This window comes from Lissotriton vulgaris, chromosome 3_2 (assembly GCF_964263255.1).
Source record: "Lissotriton vulgaris chromosome 3_2, aLisVul1.2, whole genome shotgun sequence".
In the NCBI taxonomy this organism is placed as follows: domain Eukaryota; kingdom Metazoa; phylum Chordata; class Amphibia; order Caudata; family Salamandridae; genus Lissotriton; species Lissotriton vulgaris.
The window spans coordinates 296,479,325-296,498,911 of NC_141690.1; the positions used below are offsets into that span (position 1 = coordinate 296,479,325).

Consider the following 19,587-nt stretch of genomic DNA (forward strand, 5'->3'; position numbering starts at 1 on the left):
TGTGCTCAAATATTTGGCAGAAGCCAACTTGTCAATGAGCTCATCTGCCCTTGGAATAGGGTGTGCATCTGTCCTGGTGACAGCATTGAGTCCTCTGTAATCCACACAGAACCTCATCTCTCTCTTGCCATCTTTGGTGTGAGGTTTGGGGACCAGAACCACTGGGCTAGCCCAGGGGCTCTCTGAAGGCTCAATGACACCTAATTCCAGCATCTTTTGCACCTCAGTCTTTATACAGTCCCTGACGTGGTCAGGTTGCCTGTAAATTTTGCTCTTCACAGGAAGACTGTCACCAGTGTCCACCACATGTGTACACCAGTTAGTCTGACTGGGTGTCAATGAGAACATATGCCTGTATGCCTGTAGAACTTGTCTGCAGTCATGTTGCTGATGTTCAGTGAGGCTGCCACCTAAGGCCACACCATCAACTGAGCCATCCTCAGGGTTCTGAGTGAGCAGGTCTGGGAGAGGGTCACTCTCTTCCTCCTGTCCCTCATCTGTAGCCATGAGCAAGCCCATGTCTGCCCTGCTGACATATGCCTTCAATCTGTTCACATGGAGCACCCTGTGGGGGCTCCTGGGAGTTCCTAGGTCCACCAAGTAGGTAACCTCTCCCTTCTTTTCCAGAATTGTATGGGGTCCAGACCATTTGTCTTGGAGTGCTGCTGGGGCCACTGGCTCCAACACCCATACCTTCTGTCCAGGCTGAAACTCAACAAGGACAGCCTTTTGGTCATGCCAAGCTTTTTGTAATTCTTGGCTAGCCTCAAGGTTTTTGGATGCCTTTTCCATGTACTCTGCCATCCTGGAGCGGAGACCAAGTACATAGTCCACTATGTCCTGTTTAGGCTTTTTGAGAGGTAACTCCCATCCTTCCTTCACAAGACACAGGGGTCCTCTTACAGGGTGCCCAAACAACAATTCAAAGGGGCTGAAGCCAACCCCCTTTTGAGGGACCTCTCTGTAAGCGAACAAAAGGCAGGGCAGAAGGATGTCCCATCTTCGCCTGAGCTTTTCAGGTAATCCTTTAATCATGCCCTTTAGGGTCTTGTTAAATCTCTCAACAAGCCCATTGCATTGTGGGTGATAAGGAGTGGTGAACTTGTAGTTTACACCACATTCCTTCCACATAGCTGTCAAATATCCAGACATGAAGTTGGTACCTCTATCTGATATTACCTCCTTAGGAAACCCCACTCTGGAGAAAACTCCAAGTAAGGCCCTGGCCACAACAGGAGCTGTTGTGGTCCTAAGGGGAATTGCCTCTGGGTACCTGGTGGCATGATCCACTACCACCAGTATGAATCTGTGCCCAGATGCTGTAGGGGGATCCATTGGACCAACAATATCAATCCCCACTCTCTCAAAGGGAACCCCCACCACAGGTAGTGGTATCAGGGGGGGCTTTGTTGTTCCACCTGCTTTACCACTGGCTTGGCAGGTTTCACAGGAGCGACAAAACTCCTTGGTGTCTTCAGACATGTGAGGCCAGTGAAAGTGAGGGACAAGCCTGTCCCAAGTCTTGTTCTGGCCTAGGTGTCCTGCTAAAGGAATATCATGGGCCAAGGTGAGTAGGAAGCCCCTAAATTGCAGAGGTATAACCAACCTCCTGGTAGCACCAGGCTTGGGGTCTCTAGCCTCTGAATAAAGGAGTCCATCGTCCCAATATACTTTATGGGCACCTTGAGCATTCCCAGCAGCCTCAGCAGCAGCCTGCTGTCTGAGGGGTTCAAGAGAAGGACAGGTTAACTGAGCCTGCCCCAAGTCTGCCCTAGAAGGTCCCCCTGTCCCCAGAAACTCAACCTGATCAGGTTCAAGTTCTTCAGGGACAGTTCCTTCAGGGGTCTCAAGATCAGTTTCCTGTGAAGCCTGATCCTCACTTGTAGGCAGTTGGGAAGGCGCAGCCTTAACCCTCCTGTTCTTCTTCTTGGGAGGTACTTGGTCCATTGTTCCAGGATCCAAGACCTGAGGTTCAGAGAGGCACTTTTTGGCCTGTGACCTGGTCACAGCAAGGACATGTGATGATATCCCTAACATCTCTGCATGAGTCCTGTACTCAACTTCTGACCATAGAGAGTTCTCCAGGTCATTGCCCAACAAACATTCTACTGGGAGATCAGCACTAACCACAACTTTCTTTAGGCCAGTTACCCCTCCCCAGGAAAAGTTAACAAGTGCCACACTATGTGTAGTAGTGACATTGCTGGCATTGGTCACCAGGTAATCATCGCCTGGCATGTATTGTCCAGGGTCCACAAAGTTAGGTGTCACCATAGTGACACTGGCACATGTGTCCCTGTACGCTTGAGCCACTTTGTTGTTAATCAAAGGTGTCTGTCTGTATTTGCCCAGGTTACTGGGACTTATGTCAGGGGTCAAATCTATGTCCCCTTCACAAACCAGAACAGCCTGTGTAAGGGTTCTGACTAGGTCAGAATCTCCTTCAGTTCCCAAAGTGATTCCCACTAAACCCTTGGCTTGAGGACCAACACTGCTAACTGTACTAGTGGGTGCAGGTGCCTTAGGGGCTGCAGTGCTGGGGGCTCCACCCTTTTTACACTCACTTGTCCAGTGAGAGGTGTTCTTACAAGTTTTACACCAGGGTTTCTTCTGACCTTCTTTCTTCTTCTTCTTGGAAGTTTGGGACCCACCCTCTGTCTCAGTTTGGGGCCCTGTTGAAGACTTCTGGTCTTTAGCTTTCTGCTCCCCACCCTTCTGGTCTGTTTTCTTCTGGTCACCACCCTGGTTCTGGTTCTGGTTCTTTTGCTTAACTCTGGTTCTTACCCATTTATCTGCCCTCTTTCCCAATTCTTGGGGAGAGGTCAAATCTGAGTCAACCAAATGTTGATGCAACTGCTGGTTCTGACAATTATTTAAAATTTGTTCTCTCATCAGCAAATTGTACAATCCTTCATAGTCTGTAACCTTGCTTCCCAGCAACCATCCCTCCAGAGCCTTAGTGGCACACTCAACAAATTCAGACCAGTCCTGAGTCTGTGTCTTCTGGGTATCTCTGAACATTAACCTGTACTGTTCAGTGGTTAAGCCTAACCCATCAATCAGAGCACTCTTCAGGACCAGGTAGTTTCTAGAATCCCCATCACTAACTGTGAGGAGTCTGTCTCGGCCTCTACCTTCAAAGGAGAGCCACAAGATTGCTGCCCACTGCTCCTGAGGGATCTGCTGTACTCTGCAGGCTCTCTCCATTGCAGTAATCCATTTATGGATGTCATCCCCAGCTTTGTAGGGGGGCACAATCTTACTCAGGTTTCTATTATCAAAAGACCTGTCTTTATCCTTGTGGATATTGCTGCCACCAGTGGGTTCTATTACCCCACTCTCTCTAGGCTGTCTTGCTCTAGCAAGTTTCTCCTTAGCCAGGGCAACTTCTAACTCTTGCCTCTGGATCCTAAGCTCAGCCTCTCTCATCTTGGCCTCATGTTCCCTTCTCTGAGGGCTAGTCATCTCCTTTCTGGAGTGACCATGAGAGCCTCTAGAGACATGGGAGGTATTGGATTCACCTGAGTGATGCCTTCTCCTCCCATGGCCCTGGTTAAGTCCACCTGGGGGTCTGAATGGGTTGTTACCTGATTCATTCCCAAGTTGACTTAAGTTAGCCTGGTTCAGTCTACTGACCAGCACCTGACTATCTCTGTCATCATCTGACTCACTGCTTTCCACCTCCTCCTCCTCTTCTTCTTCCTCTTCCTCTACATCTACTTGAGGAGCTCCAGTGGTGGAGGCTTCCTCATCTACTAGGATGATAGGGGTAGGGGTGTCTACAGTGTCATCCTCTGAAGGATGGCCTCCTTCAGCATCCCCTGTGGGGTTTGCCTTAGAGGGCTTTAGAGTCTCAGACTGGTCCAAGAGCTCTCTTAGGTGGTCTGTAGTAGGGGAAGGCCCTGTCTTCAGACCCCTTAAGACACAAAGCTGTCTTAATTCCTTAAAGGAAAAAATAGCAAATTTGGATGGTGCCCTTGGAGGGTCACTCTCAACAGGAGTAAGTCCACTGGACCCCTCTGCTCCAGACATTGCTCTAGTGTGGGTGGATGTGTTGCAATCTACCTACACTGGTGTTTACCTACTAAACCTATCTAGTAGTTGTAGCTAGGGTGTGCTACTCCCTTTGCTCTACAACAACTAAGTTCAGTAGAACTTATGTATACTAGTCTTGTTTTATATGTACCTAGCAGGTACCTGTATGATCTTTCAAATGATAATCTCAAAGATTGTAATGGTAAAACAACAGCAAGCTCAGATCCCAATCCGCTGCTCACCAATGTGAGAAGTTGGCCTGGTATATAATGCTCACTAATTCTAGTGATCACTTTGTACCATGCCAAGCAACCCTTATGATGATGGTTGTAATTCAACCTTGTAGACCAGTTATCCTAGTGGTAACGTGGACAAAGCAGTCTTAGGCTAAACTCTGAAAGGCATGTGAAGCCAGCTGTTATACCATACACAACCCCCTTGAATACCAAATGAAAGGGACACCACACAGATATATATTGAAAATATATATTGATTTATTAACTATTAAAATCCCCTGGACTCTTTATGAGCACAGAAGCACAAGCGTAAAATCACAAGACAGTTTAAAATACACAAAAGTTGCACAATATGGATGAGCCCTAGGGGCCACCTAAACCATATACTAAAAAAAGTGGTATAAGAGATACCTAGAGGAAAGTGAAGAGGCCTAGGGCCTTGGGAATCGCTGGAGCTATTCGAGACTGGAGTTAACTAAGTCGGGAAAGGCCCACGGGACTCGGGTGCAGTGTTCAAAGTGCACGCACTTCTCAATACAAAGTCTATGGTGCGTAAAAAGCACAAAGTTAGAAAGTTAGGAACCTTCCGAGTGACCTACGGAGCTGAAACTTAAAACACAGGCCCTTGGGATGTGTACCAGTGCAGGAGCACCGGCGGAGCTGAGTTACCTCACCCACAGGAAGCGGGTGCACAGGGTCGAAGATGTGTCGGGTTTCGTCACGCTGGTCGATGGTGCTTGGAGCTGAAGATGCTGCAGGCGGCTCGATGAGAAGAGTTCCGGTGGATCCAAGGGTGGATCAGAAGAGTTGAAGACCTGAAAGCAGAGGGGACAGTGTTCAAAGTCACTAGCCAGTGACTACCGTGGAACCAGATTGGAACCAGGCGATGTCGGGTGCAAACAGGCGTTGTCGGGTAGCTTCTTTCTGCAGCCACGTGGATACCCGGGGTCGAGGACGTCCAGGAGTCGGTCACAAGCTGTCCCACGTAGGCTTCTCGCTGTTGGCGGTGTCGGCGACCTGATCGGAGCAAACAGGCCTTGGCAAATGCAAGCCACGCAGAAGTTGAAAGATGCTGTTCACTCGGACCAGCAAGGTCAGAGCGGGTGCTCCTTTTCACAGGAGCTTGGGTAGGTCTGGAGCAACCAGACCTGCTGTTTAAATCTTCGGGTTCGTCGCCAAGATGGCCGCTGGCCGCGTGGCTAGTGGCCGGGATGGCGCGTCGAGTGGCACAATGCAAAAGGGCCCCACGCAGATCGTGGAGATGCTGGAGGGCTGATCTTCGGTGCAAGGGCTGCTCGGTGGTGGGGGTTCTCAATCCCCAAAGCACAACGTCGAGGATACCTCAGAAGCTGCGCAGTCAGCTTGTCGAGTGTCTTCCAAGAGGTCCGGTCCCACGTCACTCGGTGCCTCCACGGGTCCCTTCTTCGCAGGCGCTGTGGATCGGGCTCTGAGAGGTCTGGGAGTCTGGTTCTTGTCGGGCTCTGGGCTCGGTCTCCGGCGGGAGGCGGCGGCAAAGCAGACGTCGAGTCGCTGGTTGGTACCTGTGTTCACAGGGTGGTCACTCCTTGGCCACAAGGGAGATTCTTCTTCAGTCTTCTGTGCAGCAGAATGTCGAAGTCCAGTCTTCTTCTTAGTTTTAAGTTGATTTCGGGATGATCTCCTGTGCAATGGCACTGCTCCCCCTCTTATTCCCAAACTGGGGGTGGATCACCTACTAGGTCCCTCCTCTGGGAGGAACCAGGAAGGGGGGCGGTTACACCCCCTTTCCTTTGTCCAGCTCCGCGCCAGGACTGGAGCTGGAAGGCCCCAGAACCGGTTTGGACTGGCCTATGCACGGGGACACCTTGTGTGCCCCGGGCATGTCTGATTCTTTTCAGCCCTGTCCTACCTAATACACAAAATCCTGTCTGGGGTGGTGCTCGCACCTCCCAAGGCAGGAAACCCTTTGTCCAGGCCACCATCTGCCGAGTTTCGGTCAGCAGCAGGAGGCCAGACTTGTGTCTGTGGTGGCAGCGTCCATTTTGTGAAGCTGAGGCTCTGTTTAACTTTAACCGGGGTTAAGGCTACGCACATGTCGTGTCCCTCTAGAAGGGTGGAATGCTATCCCCGTCGCCAGAATTGGCGAGGGGATAGTATTCCAATTCGTATGACACCTTACTCGACATGTTTTGATAAAGCCAAACCAAAGATAGCATTTAACCGCGAGGATTATAATGCATTTAAGAGTATATGGTATGGCAATATCCCGGAACAGCTTAGGGAGTTGTTCCCGACAGCTGCAGACAGGCTCAGCTCATGCCAGAGCACCATCTCACATATTTCCAAGCACTCTGCCTCCAGGATTGATGAGGCCTTCCATAGGAGTGGCTGATAGGAACATATGTGTCCAGTTTAGGGTTAGGCACAGACATACTGTACCTAAGTAAGAGGTGGTTACACCGACTTACCCCAGCTGAGTGATCAGCCAGTTGTGTCAAAGATGGAGGCCAGGCCAGGGGTGGCACAATACGTGCTGCAGCCCCTGGTAGGCCTTGGATACACCTATGCCCTGGGCACCTAGGGTGCACTATTACAGGGGCTCATAAGGTGAACCAGTTCCAATTCGTAATGCACCTAAAGTGCATTGGCATCAATTTAGAGAGAGAACAGCAGGCTGTGGGTCTGATTAGCAGGCCCACAGCCACATTAAGTCAGAAACCAGTGAAGCAAAAAGCAAAAATTTGGGGTGACCATAGGATAGCAGACCCTACTCTCCTACATAACCCCCCCCCAAACGCAGGGACATTAGACTAACCTTGACCAGTTGTGTCTTCATGTTCTAAGTGGAAGTACCTGGAGAGACCATCTGCGTTGCCATGGTCAGTCCCTGGGCGGTGCTCCACTGTAAAGTCCATCCCCTGTAGGGAAATGGACCACCTGAGTAGTTTGGGGTTTTCACCCTTCATCTGATTAAGCCATAGGAGGGGCTTATGGTCGGTCTGAATCTTGAAGTGAGTGCCAAATAAGTATGGTCTCAACTTCTTCAGGGCCCACACCACAGCAAAGGCCTCCCTCTCTATAGCTGACCAACGTTTCTCTCTGGGGGTCAGCCTTCTGCTAATGAAAGCAATGGGCTGGTCCTGGCCATCTACATTAAGCTGTGAAACCACTGCTCCCACTCCCAACTCAGAAGCATCTGTTTGGACAATGAACTCTCTTGAGTAGTCAGGACTCTTCAGGATAGGTGCAGAGCACATGGCCTTCTTCAGGTCATCAAATGCCTTTTGACAGATTTCTGTCCACTGAACCTTTTTGGGCATCTTCTTGGATGTCAGATCATTAAGAGGAGTCACAATGGACCCATAGTTCTTAACAAACTTCCTGTAGTACCCAGTCAGGCCCAAGAAAGCTCTGACCTGAGTCTGGGTAGTTGGAGGGGACCAGTCCTTGATGGTCTGGATCTTACTCTCCAGTGGTTGAACTTGGCCTCCACCTACAAGGTGGCCCAGGTATACAACCTTGCTCTGCCCTATCTGGCACTTTGTTGCCTTGATAGTGAGGCCTGCCTTCTGCAGAGCCTCAAGCACTTCCTTCAGGTGGATCAGGTGATCCTCCCAGGTGGAGCTAAAGACAGCAATATCGTCCAGATAAGCTGCACAAAAGTCATCCAACCCAGCGAGGACTTGGTTCACCAACCTTTGGAAGGTGGCAGGTGCATTTTTCAAACCAAAGGGCATCACCACAAACTGATAATGCCCACTAGGGGTAGAAAATGCTGTCTTGGCTTTAGACTCCTCAGCTAACCTGATTTGCCAGTAGCCAGCTGTCAAGTCAAATGTGCTCAAATATTTGGCAGAAGCCAACTTGTCAATGAGCTCATCTGCCCTTGGAATAGGGTGTGCATCTGTCCTGGTGACAGCATTGAGTCCTCTGTAATCCACACAGAACCTCATCTCTCTCTTGCCATCTTTGGTGTGAGGTTTGGGGACCAGAACCACTGGGCTAGCCCAGGGGCTCTCTGAAGGCTCAATGACACCTAATTCCAGCATCTTTTGCACCTCAGTCTTTATACAGTCCCTGACGTGGTCAGGTTGCCTGTAAATTTTGCTCTTCACAGGAAGACTGTCACCAGTGTCCACCACATGTGTACACCAGTTAGTCTGACTGGGTGTCAATGAGAACATATGCCTGTATGCCTGTAGAACTTGTCTGCAGTCATGTTGCTGATGTTCAGTGAGGCTGCCACCTAAGGCCACACCATCAACTGAGCCATCCTCAGGGTTCTGAGTGAGCAGGTCTGGGAGAGGGTCACTCTCTTCCTCCTGTCCCTCATCTGTAGCCATGAGCAAGCCCATGTCTGCCCTGCTGACATATGCCTTCAATCTGTTCACATGGAGCACCCTGTGGGGGCTCCTGGGAGTTCCTAGGTCCACCAAGTAGGTAACCTCTCCCTTCTTTTCCAGAATTGTATGGGGTCCAGACCATTTGTCTTGGAGTGCTGCTGGGGCCACTGGCTCCAACACCCATACCTTCTGTCCAGGCTGAAACTCAACAAGGACAGCCTTTTGGTCATGCCAAGCTTTTTGTAATTCTTGGCTAGCCTCAAGGTTTTTGGATGCCTTTTCCATGTACTCTGCCATCCTGGAGCGGAGACCAAGTACATAGTCCACTATGTCCTGTTTAGGCTTTTTGAGAGGTAACTCCCATCCTTCCTTCACAAGACACAGGGGTCCTCTTACAGGGTGCCCAAACAACAATTCAAAGGGGCTGAAGCCAACCCCCTTTTGAGGGACCTCTCTGTAAGCGAACAAAAGGCAGGGCAGAAGGATGTCCCATCTTCGCCTGAGCTTTTCAGGTAATCCTTTAATCATGCCCTTTAGGGTCTTGTTAAATCTCTCAACAAGCCCATTGCATTGTGGGTGATAAGGAGTGGTGAACTTGTAGTTTACACCACATTCCTTCCACATAGCTGTCAAATATCCAGACATGAAGTTGGTACCTCTATCTGATATTACCTCCTTAGGAAACCCCACTCTGGAGAAAACTCCAAGTAAGGCCCTGGCCACAACAGGAGCTGTTGTGGTCCTAAGGGGAATTGCCTCTGGGTACCTGGTGGCATGATCCACTACCACCAGTATGAATCTGTGCCCAGATGCTGTAGGGGGATCCATTGGACCAACAATATCAATCCCCACTCTCTCAAAGGGAACCCCCACCACAGGTAGTGGTATCAGGGGGGCCTTTGTTGTTCCACCTGCTTTACCACTGGCTTGGCAGGTTTCACAGGAGCGACAAAACTCCTTGGTGTCTTCAGACATGTGAGGCCAGTGAAAGTGAGGGACAAGCCTGTCCCAAGTCTTGTTCTGGCCTAGGTGTCCTGCTAAAGGAATATCATGGGCCAAGGTGAGTAGGAAGCCCCTAAATTGCAGAGGTATAACCAACCTCCTGGTAGCACCAGGCTTGGGGTCTCTAGCCTCTGAATAAAGGAGTCCATCGTCCCAATATACTTTATGGGCACCTTGAGCATTCCCAGCAGCCTCAGCAGCAGCCTGCTGTCTGAGGGGTTCAAGAGAAGGACAGGTTAACTGAGCCTGCCCCAAGTCTGCCCTAGAAGGTCCCCCTGTCCCCAGAAACTCAACCTGATCAGGTTCAAGTTCTTCAGGGACAGTTCCTTCAGGGGTCTCAAGATCAGTTTCCTGTGAAGCCTGATCCTCACTTGTAGGCAGTTGGGAAGGCGCAGCCTTAACCCTCCTGTTCTTCTTCTTGGGAGGTACTTGGTCCATTGTTCCAGGATCCAAGACCTGAGGTTCAGAGAGGCACTTTTTGGCCTGTGACCTGGTCACAGCAAGGACATGTGATGATATCCCTAACATCTCTGCATGAGTCCTGTACTCAACTTCTGACCATAGAGAGTTCTCCAGGTCATTGCCCAACAAACATTCTACTGGGAGATCAGCACTAACCACAACTTTCTTTAGGCCAGTTACCCCTCCCCAGGAAAAGTTAACAAGTGCCACACTATGTGTAGTAGTGACATTGCTGGCATTGGTCACCAGGTAATCATCGCCTGGCATGTATTGTCCAGGGTCCACAAAGTTAGGTGTCACCATAGTGACACTGGCACATGTGTCCCTGTACGCTTGAGCCACTTTGTTGTTAATCAAAGGTGTCTGTCTGTATTTGCCCAGGTTACTGGGACTTATGTCAGGGGTCAAATCTATGTCCCCTTCACAAACCAGAACAGCCTGTGTAAGGGTTCTGACTAGGTCAGAATCTCCTTCAGTTCCCAAAGTGATTCCCACTAAACCCTTGGCTTGAGGACCAACACTGCTAACTGTACTAGTGGGTGCAGGTGCCTTAGGGGCTGCAGTGCTGGGGGCTCCACCCTTTTTACACTCACTTGTCCAGTGAGAGGTGTTCTTACAAGTTTTACACCAGGGTTTCTTCTGACCTTCTTTCTTCTTCTTCTTGGAAGTTTGGGACCCACCCTCTGTCTCAGTTTGGGGCCCTGTTGAAGACTTCTGGTCTTTAGCTTTCTGCTCCCCACCCTTCTGGTCTGTTTTCTTCTGGTCACCACCCTGGTTCTGGTTCTGGTTCTTTTGCTTAACTCTGGTTCTTACCCATTTATCTGCCCTCTTTCCCAATTCTTGGGGAGAGGTCAAATCTGAGTCAACCAAATGTTGATGCAACTGCTGGTTCTGACAATTATTTAAAATTTGTTCTCTCATCAGCAAATTGTACAATCCTTCATAGTCTGTAACCTTGCTTCCCAGCAACCATCCCTCCAGAGCCTTAGTGGCACACTCAACAAATTCAGACCAGTCCTGAGTCTGTGTCTTCTGGGTATCTCTGAACATTAACCTGTACTGTTCAGTGGTTAAGCCTAACCCATCAATCAGAGCACTCTTCAGGACCAGGTAGTTTCTAGAATCCCCATCACTAACTGTGAGGAGTCTGTCTCGGCCTCTACCTTCAAAGGAGAGCCACAAGATTGCTGCCCACTGCTCCTGAGGGATCTGCTGTACTCTGCAGGCTCTCTCCATTGCAGTAATCCATTTATGGATGTCATCCCCAGCTTTGTAGGGGGGCACAATCTTACTCAGGTTTCTATTATCAAAAGACCTGTCTTTATCCTTGTGGATATTGCTGCCACCAGTGGGTTCTATTACCCCACTCTCTCTAGGCTGTCTTGCTCTAGCAAGTTTCTCCTTAGCCAGGGCAACTTCTAACTCTTGCCTCTGGATCCTAAGCTCAGCCTCTCTCATCTTGGCCTCATGTTCCCTTCTCTGAGGGCTAGTCATCTCCTTTCTGGAGTGACCATGAGAGCCTCTAGAGACATGGGAGGTATTGGATTCACCTGAGTGATGCCTTCTCCTCCCATGGCCCTGGTTAAGTCCACCTGGGGGTCTGAATGGGTTGTTACCTGATTCATTCCCAAGTTGACTTAAGTTAGCCTGGTTCAGTCTACTGACCAGCACCTGACTATCTCTGTCATCATCTGACTCACTGCTTTCCACCTCCTCCTCCTCTTCTTCTTCCTCTTCCTCTACATCTACTTGAGGAGCTCCAGTGGTGGAGGCTTCCTCATCTACTAGGATGATAGGGGTAGGGGTGTCTACAGTGTCATCCTCTGAAGGATGGCCTCCTTCAGCATCCCCTGTGGGGTTTGCCTTAGAGGGCTTTAGAGTCTCAGACTGGTCCAAGAGCTCTCTTAGGTGGTCTGTAGTAGGGGAAGGCCCTGTCTTCAGACCCCTTAAGACACAAAGCTGTCTTAATTCCTTAAAGGAAAAAATAGCAAATTTGGATGGTGCCCTTGGAGGGTCACTCTCAACAGGAGTAAGTCCACTGGACCCCTCTGCTCCAGACATTGCTCTAGTGTGGGTGGATGTGTTGCAATCTACCTACACTGGTGTTTACCTACTAAACCTATCTAGTAGTTGTAGCTAGGGTGTGCTACTCCCTTTGCTCTACAACAACTAAGTTCAGTAGAACTTATGTATACTAGTCTTGTTTTATATGTACCTAGCAGGTACCTGTATGATCTTTCAAATGATAATCTCAAAGATTGTAATGGTAAAACAACAGCAAGCTCAGATCCCAATCCGCTGCTCACCAATGTGAGAAGTTGGCCTGGTATATAATGCTCACTAATTCTAGTGATCACTTTGTACCATGCCAAGCAACCCTTATGATGATGGTTGTAATTCAACCTTGTAGACCAGTTATCCTAGTGGTAACGTGGACAAAGCAGTCTTAGGCTAAACTCTGAAAGGCATGTGAAGCCAGCTGTTATACCATACACAACCCCCTTGAATACCAAATGAAAGGGACACCACACAGATATATATTGAAAATATATATTGATTTATTAACTATTAAAATCCCCTGGACTCTTTATGAGCACAGAAGCACAAGCGTAAAATCACAAGACAGTTTAAAATACACAAAAGTTGCACAATATGGATGAGCCCTAGGGGCCACCTAAACCATATACTAAAAAAAGTGGTATAAGAGATACCTAGAGGAAAGTGAAGAGGCCTAGGGCCTTGGGAATCGCTGGAGCTATTCGAGACTGGAGTTAACTAAGTCGGGAAAGGCCCACGGGACTCGGGTGCAGTGTTCAAAGTGCACGCACTTCTCAATACAAAGTCTATGGTGCGTAAAAAGCACAAAGTTAGAAAGTTAGGAACCTTCCGAGTGACCTACGGAGCTGAAACTTAAAACACAGGCCCTTGGGATGTGTACCAGTGCAGGAGCACCGGCGGAGCTGAGTTACCTCACCCACAGGAAGCGGGTGCACAGGGTCGAAGATGTGTCGGGTTTCGTCACGCTGGTCGATGGTGCTTGGAGCTGAAGATGCTGCAGGCGGCTCGATGAGAAGAGTTCCGGTGGATCCAAGGGTGGATCAGAAGAGTTGAAGACCTGAAAGCAGAGGGGACAGTGTTCAAAGTCACTAGCCAGTGACTACCGTGGAACCAGATTGGAACCAGGCGATGTCGGGTGCAAACAGGCGTTGTCGGGTAGCTTCTTTCTGCAGCCACGTGGATACCCGGGGTCGAGGACGTCCAGGAGTCGGTCACGAGCTGTCCCACGTAGGCTTCTCGCTGTTGGCGGTGTCGGCGACCTGATCGGAGCAAACAGGCCTTGGCAAATGCAAGCCACGCAGAAGTTGAAAGATGCTGTTCACTCGGACCAGCAAGGTCAGAGCGGGTGCTCCTTTTCACAGGAGCTTGGGTAGGTCTGGAGCAACCAGACCTGCTGTTTAAATCTTCGGGTTCGTCGCCAAGATGGCCGCTGGCCACGTGGCTAGTGGCCGGGATGGCGCGTCGAGTGGCACAATGCAAAAGGGCCCCACGCAGATCGTGGAGATGCTGGAGGGCTGATCTTCGGTGCAAGGGCTGCTCGGTGGTGGGGGTTCTCAATCCCCAAAGCACAACGTCGAGGATACCTCAGAAGCTGCGCAGTCAGCTTGTCGAGTGTCTTCCAAGAGGTCCGGTCCCACGTCACTCGGTGCCTCCACGGGTCCCTTCTTCGCAGGGACTGTGGATCGGGCTCTGAGAGGTCTGGGAGTCTGGTTCTTGTCGGGCTCTGGGCTCGGTCTCCGGCGGGAGGCGGCGGCAAAGCAGACGTCGAGTCGCTGGTTGGTACCTGTGTTCACAGGGTGGTCACTCCTTGGCCACAAGGGAGATTCTTCTTCAGTCTTCTGTGCAGCAGAATGTTGAAGTCCAGTCTTCTTCTTAGTTTTAAGTTGATTTCGGGATGATCTCCTGTGCAATGGCACTGCTCCCCCTCTTATTCCCAAACTGGGGGTGGATCACCTACTAGGTCCCTCCTCTGGGAGGAACCAGGAAGGGGGGCGGTTACACCCCCTTTCCTTTGTCCAGCTCCGCGCCAGGACTGGAGCTGGAAGGCCCCAGAACCGGTTTGGACTGGCCTATGCACGGGGACACCTTGTGTGCCCCGGGCATGTCTGATTCTTTTCAGCCCTGTCCTACCTAATACACAAAATCCTGTCTGGGGTGGTGCTCGCACCTCCCAAGGCAGGAAACCCTTTGTCCAGGCCACCATCTGCCGAGTTTCGGTCAGCAGCAGGAGGCCAGACTTGTGTCTGTGGTGGCAGCGTCCATTTTGTGAAGCTGAGGCTCTGTTTAACTTTAACCGGGGTTAAGGCTACGCACATGTCGTGTCCCTCTAGAAGGGTGGAATGCTATCCCCGTCGCCAGAATTGGCGAGGGGATAGTATTCCAATTCGTATGACACCTTACTCGACATGTTTTGATAAAGCCAAACCAAAGATAGCATTTAACCGCGAGGATTATAATGCACTTAAGAGTATATGGTATGGCAATATCCCGGAACAGCTTAGGGAGTTGTTCCCGACAGCTGCAGACAGGCTCAGCTCATGCCAGAGCACCATCTCACATATTTCCAAGCACTCTGCCTCCAGGATTGATGAGGCCTTCCATAGGAGTGGCTGATAGGAACATATGTGTCCAGTTTAGGGTTAGGCACAGACATACTGTACCTAAGTAAGAGGTGGTTACACCGACTTACCCCAGCTGAGTGATCAGCCAGTTGTGTCAAAGATGGAGGCCAGGCCAGGGGTGGCACAATACGTGCTGCAGCCCCTGGTAGGCCTTGGATACACCTATGCCCTGGGCACCTAGGGTGCACTATTACAGGGGCTCATAAGGTGAACCAGTTCCAATTCGTAATGCACCTAAAGTGCATTGGCATCAATTTAGAGAGAGAACAGCAGGCTGTGGGTATGATTAGCAGGCCCACAGCCACATTAAGTCAGAAACCAGTGAAGCAAAAAGCAAAAATTTGGGGTGACCATAGGATAGCAGACCCTACTCTCCTACACATACAATAAGTTAAAAGTCAATCATTCTTGTTTCCTTATAGTACGCTCCCCAGACCGCTTTCGGGTACGCGTACCAAGCGCACCCCACGAAAAAAAACATTTTTTTTTTTTTTTCACGGCGGGGCCCTTTTAAAGCCTCCACATCAAACCTAGGGGGTCAAGGAGGATCTACTATGCCCCCTTATGGGCATTTGCCCCTTCGTTCTGGCCTCCTCTTGTCTCTCGATCCTACCGAGAGACAAGATGGCGGCCGCTACAGACTGTTTAGAATGTTGACAAACACCGGAGAGCCAATCAGCTTCGCTTCGCAAAGCTCCGTTACGCGAATAGTACGCGAACTAGTGCGCTATCCAGGACGCTGTCACAGATATATCTGTTTTTTAAAACGTTAATTTCTCAAAATCCACTGGAGCTCATATATTGAGACCCAGCAAAGACACATCGGGCTAACAGTGAGGGCATTGATCTGGGAGGTTTTCTGGGGCAACGGAGTGGATGCAGGAAGTTACAATGGGTTCATTAAGCTGTTTAAGCTGTGTGCTTGAGTACTGATGCTGATCGGGTGTGGGGGCCCGGTCGGGCAAGGACAGGCGCAGACAGGCTTGCCTTAGGCGCGCCTTTGGTGTGCCATCGGCTCGCCCGCTGTGCGGTCGCGTCATCACGCGCCTTTGTAGTGGAGAAAAGTGACGTTGGGCCCAGCAACCAGACTGCTGACCCAGCGCTCCGCCTACAGAAGTGTTTGTGCCCCCTATGCTCCCCAGAGCATTGAACACAGCTCTGCCCCCACAGTAAAAACACAACACACAATGCAATAGAGTTTTAAAAGAATTTAAAAGGATTCTCAATTATTTTAAAAGAAAGCGACCAGGAGACTTACTCTGTGCAAATGAGTGGTCCGCCTCACACAGGTCTATTGTGCCTTTGTAGCGAAGAAAATTGACGTTTGGCCCAGCGACTAAACTGCTGACCCGGCGCTCCTCCCACGGAAGTGTGGAATACAGCAGTAATCAAGGTTCAGTGGGCCCCTCAGGCATCTGGACTCCGGTGCCACCGCACCTGCTGCACCAATGGAAGCTAGGCCCTGCCATTGCTGCCTCCCTGCTGGACCTGCACTATCCGTTTCTAGCCTACACCACCTTCAAGGGCCACTGCATCATCTACAAGACAGCAACAGCCAGTCTACCACCCTACCTGGCAGAAACATGAAGCATCCCAGGAGAACAGCTCCACAAATCTACGAAAACACCAGGCTTGAGATCAGGAAGTGCAAATCACCAACTCCATCACAGACAAGGAGATATGCCAGACCACTGGAGGCACAGTAGGAATGTGTCCCTCCACCCCTCCCTCACGTATGTGCACTCAGAGACAATGGACCCCTGGACGCTCAGTAGGAATGTGTCCCTCTACCCCTCCCTCACGTATGTGCACTCAGAGACAATGGACCCCTGGACGCACAGTAGGAATGTGTCCCTCTACCCCTCCCTCACGTATGCGCACTCAGAGACAATGGAACCCTGGACGCATAGTAGGAATGTGTCCCTCTACCACTCCCTCATGTATGTGCACTCAGAGACAATGGATCCCTGGAGGCACAGTAGGAATGTGTCCCTATACCCCTTCCTCACGTATGTTCACTCAGTGACAATGGACCCCTGGACGCACAGTAGGAATGTGTCCCTCTACCCCTCCCTCACGTCTGTGCACTGAGAGACATTGGACCCCTAGACGCACAGTGGGAATGTGTCCCTCTACCCCTCCCTCAGGTATGTGCACTCAGAGACAATGGACCCTTAACACTGCCTCTGTGTACAGTGCTGGTGGGGCCCATGTCTGGCAGCAGTGTCAACCGCAGCATCCACACTAAAACTGGTACCTGCACCTCGACCAGCACTAGTGCTAACACCTGCACCAACACCAGCACCTGCACCTGGACCGGCATCAGCACCAACACATGGACCAGCACCAACATCTGCATCAGTACCTGGGATGGCACCAGCACCTGCATCAACCCCTGCACTGACATTAACACCTGGACCGGCACCAACACCTGGCCCAGCACCAGCAACGACACAAGCACCAACTCAGCATCCACACTAAAACTAGTAACAGCACAAACACAAGCACCAAAACCTGGACCTGCACCAGGACCAACACCAGCACCAGCACCAGCTCAGCATCCACACTAAAACCAGCACCAACACGTGCACCAACCCTAACAACTTGCCCGGCCGGCACAAGCACCAACACAGCACTAACATCTGCACCAACACCAACACCAACACGTGCACCAACACCTCAACCTGCACCAACACCTGGACCGGCACCAACACTAACACCTCCTCAAGCACCAACACCTCAACCTGCACCAACATGTGCACCAGCACCAACACTAAACCCTTGCCCGGCTGGCACAAGCACCAACACAGCAGTAACATCTACACCAACAGATGCACGAACACCTGGACCGGCACCAACACTAACACCTCAACCTGCACCAACACCTGGACCAGCACCTACACTGGCACTAACACCAGCACCAGCACCTGGACCGGCACCAGCACAAACACATGGACCGGCACCAGGAGGGCCACACTGCCCAGTAGGGTAACCTGGCAGTGCTAGAAGGGGTGGTAGGACAGGTCAGTGTGTGGCTGGATTTGGCTGATTGTGGGCCTGCTTTGTGCTCTGGTGGACTGGTTTTCACTGTTATTTCCACTGATATTACCACAAACATTGTCTGTGGTGAGCACAAATACATGCAGTGTCTCTTACTCTGCAAAACACCAAGGTAGTGTCTCTTTATAAGTAAAAAAACTGCCCTGATTCACACATTTTAGTTCTATTCCATTCGATAATGGCACCCACTTTTATTTTGGTGCCCAGCTGATTTTCTGTTGCAGTCATTTCCTGAGCACCAGCACCACCACCCAACACCAAGGAGGGCCACAAAACACTTTGTTAAAAATACTGGAATTCTCCTCTAAAACTCGGGCAGCAAAACAGGCTCTCCGTGACAGGGAACTGGCAATGAAACGTACTGGCACACAAGGATTAGGCGGTACTCCGGGCTCTGGCCCTAGCCCTAGCCCTGAAAATATACAAAATTTGGCACCGTCAAAGCAAGCTAAATCTTTAAAGCAGCATCAAACTACACCCCGACCTGGCCCTTCAGTGGTTGACCTGTTAAGAAAAATACCAGCCCCGTCTACCCCGTCTACCCCTCACCTATCTACGACTACAGCGATGGATGATCCCTCCTTTCCAGGATTGGAAACTACAGGTGAGACGGGGAGCGGGACAGCAGATGGTGCTTGTGAACCTAGTCGGGAGGGGGAGAAGTCAAAACAAACGATTTTTGAACCTGTTAATAAACAACTGAAGCTTACAGAAGACAATAACCAACATACATCTCCCTGTGCCACCATTGCTCCCACAAACACTGAAGATACTGATGGGTCTTTGTCTCTAATAGACACTATGACTTTGACTGTGAGTAATGAGCAAGAGCCAGAGCTTGAGCACGATCGTGAGATAGAAATTGAAACTGACACTGCAAAATCGGCTATACATCAGGGGCAGGATGCAGGGGGGAAAAATAAACCTAAAGGAAGTGCAACAAAATCTTTAAAACCACATAAGGAGTGCAAGGACTATACTGTGTCCGATTCACTGGACACAGATAGAGATCCCTCTGATTTCTATTCCATATCTGAAGGGGCCGATGACCTGAGATGGTCACATAATTCAGAGGTGGAATCGGAGATCAATACAGGCACTGACACTGGCACTGACTCTGGTACTAGTGCGATAGAGAGTGACCACGACCCAGCTCGAAATGGCTCCAGAGAGGGCAAGAGGACAGTACGGAGGAAAAAAAGGACCCACCATGGTGCTGCAGATCTACAGTGGGATTATTCTCCATCAACAGCGCCGGTTCTGAACTCACAAGAGCATGCTTCTACATCTCTAACTGAGCCAAGTATACCTAATGAACAACAAAATGCCACACTGAATACAGTAATGGATACAGTTTTACAGGCAATTGCTTCCCATCGTGAGCAAACCTCGAGGGATGGTCGAAGAGCGCAATTAGCGCTACATAAGGTACAAGGTGTGGTTCGTAAACTATCAAAATCTGTTGCAGCATCGAACGCAAGGATGACGGAGATTGAGGATCGTACAGTAGCCAACGAAGCTAATGCCACAGCCACTCAAGAGCAAGTTGAATCCCATGAGGAAGAATTGAAAGACGTTAGATGGAAGCTGGAGGACATGGAGAATCATCTTCGACGCAATAATCTCCGCGTCCTTGGGATTCCGGAAAAAAGTGAGGGAGAGGACATACGCTCCTTTATTATTCAACTATTCAAAGACACTTTACCGGAACTAGCCTCTTGGAACTGGGACTTGGAAGTGCAGCGAGTACACAGAGTTCCATCTAGGATGATGGCGTCTTCATTACAAGGA

The 19,587-nt window shown here is 50.3% G+C and overlaps 1 protein-coding gene across 1 annotated transcript in view; it reads right to left on the reverse strand.

Moving 5' to 3' along the window:
* The window catches only part of LOC147725746 (extracellular calcium-sensing receptor-like), a 96,008-nt gene extending 80,232 nt beyond the window's left edge, over window positions 1-15,776 (reverse strand). Inside the window, exon 1 of the mRNA XM_086964490.1 lies at window positions 15,724-15,776. Within this exon, the coding sequence (XP_086820616.1) occupies window positions 15,724-15,776 (53 nt within the window). The remainder of the gene's footprint in view (window positions 1-15,723) is intronic.
* Between the last annotated feature and the right edge of the window lie 3,811 nt (window positions 15,777-19,587).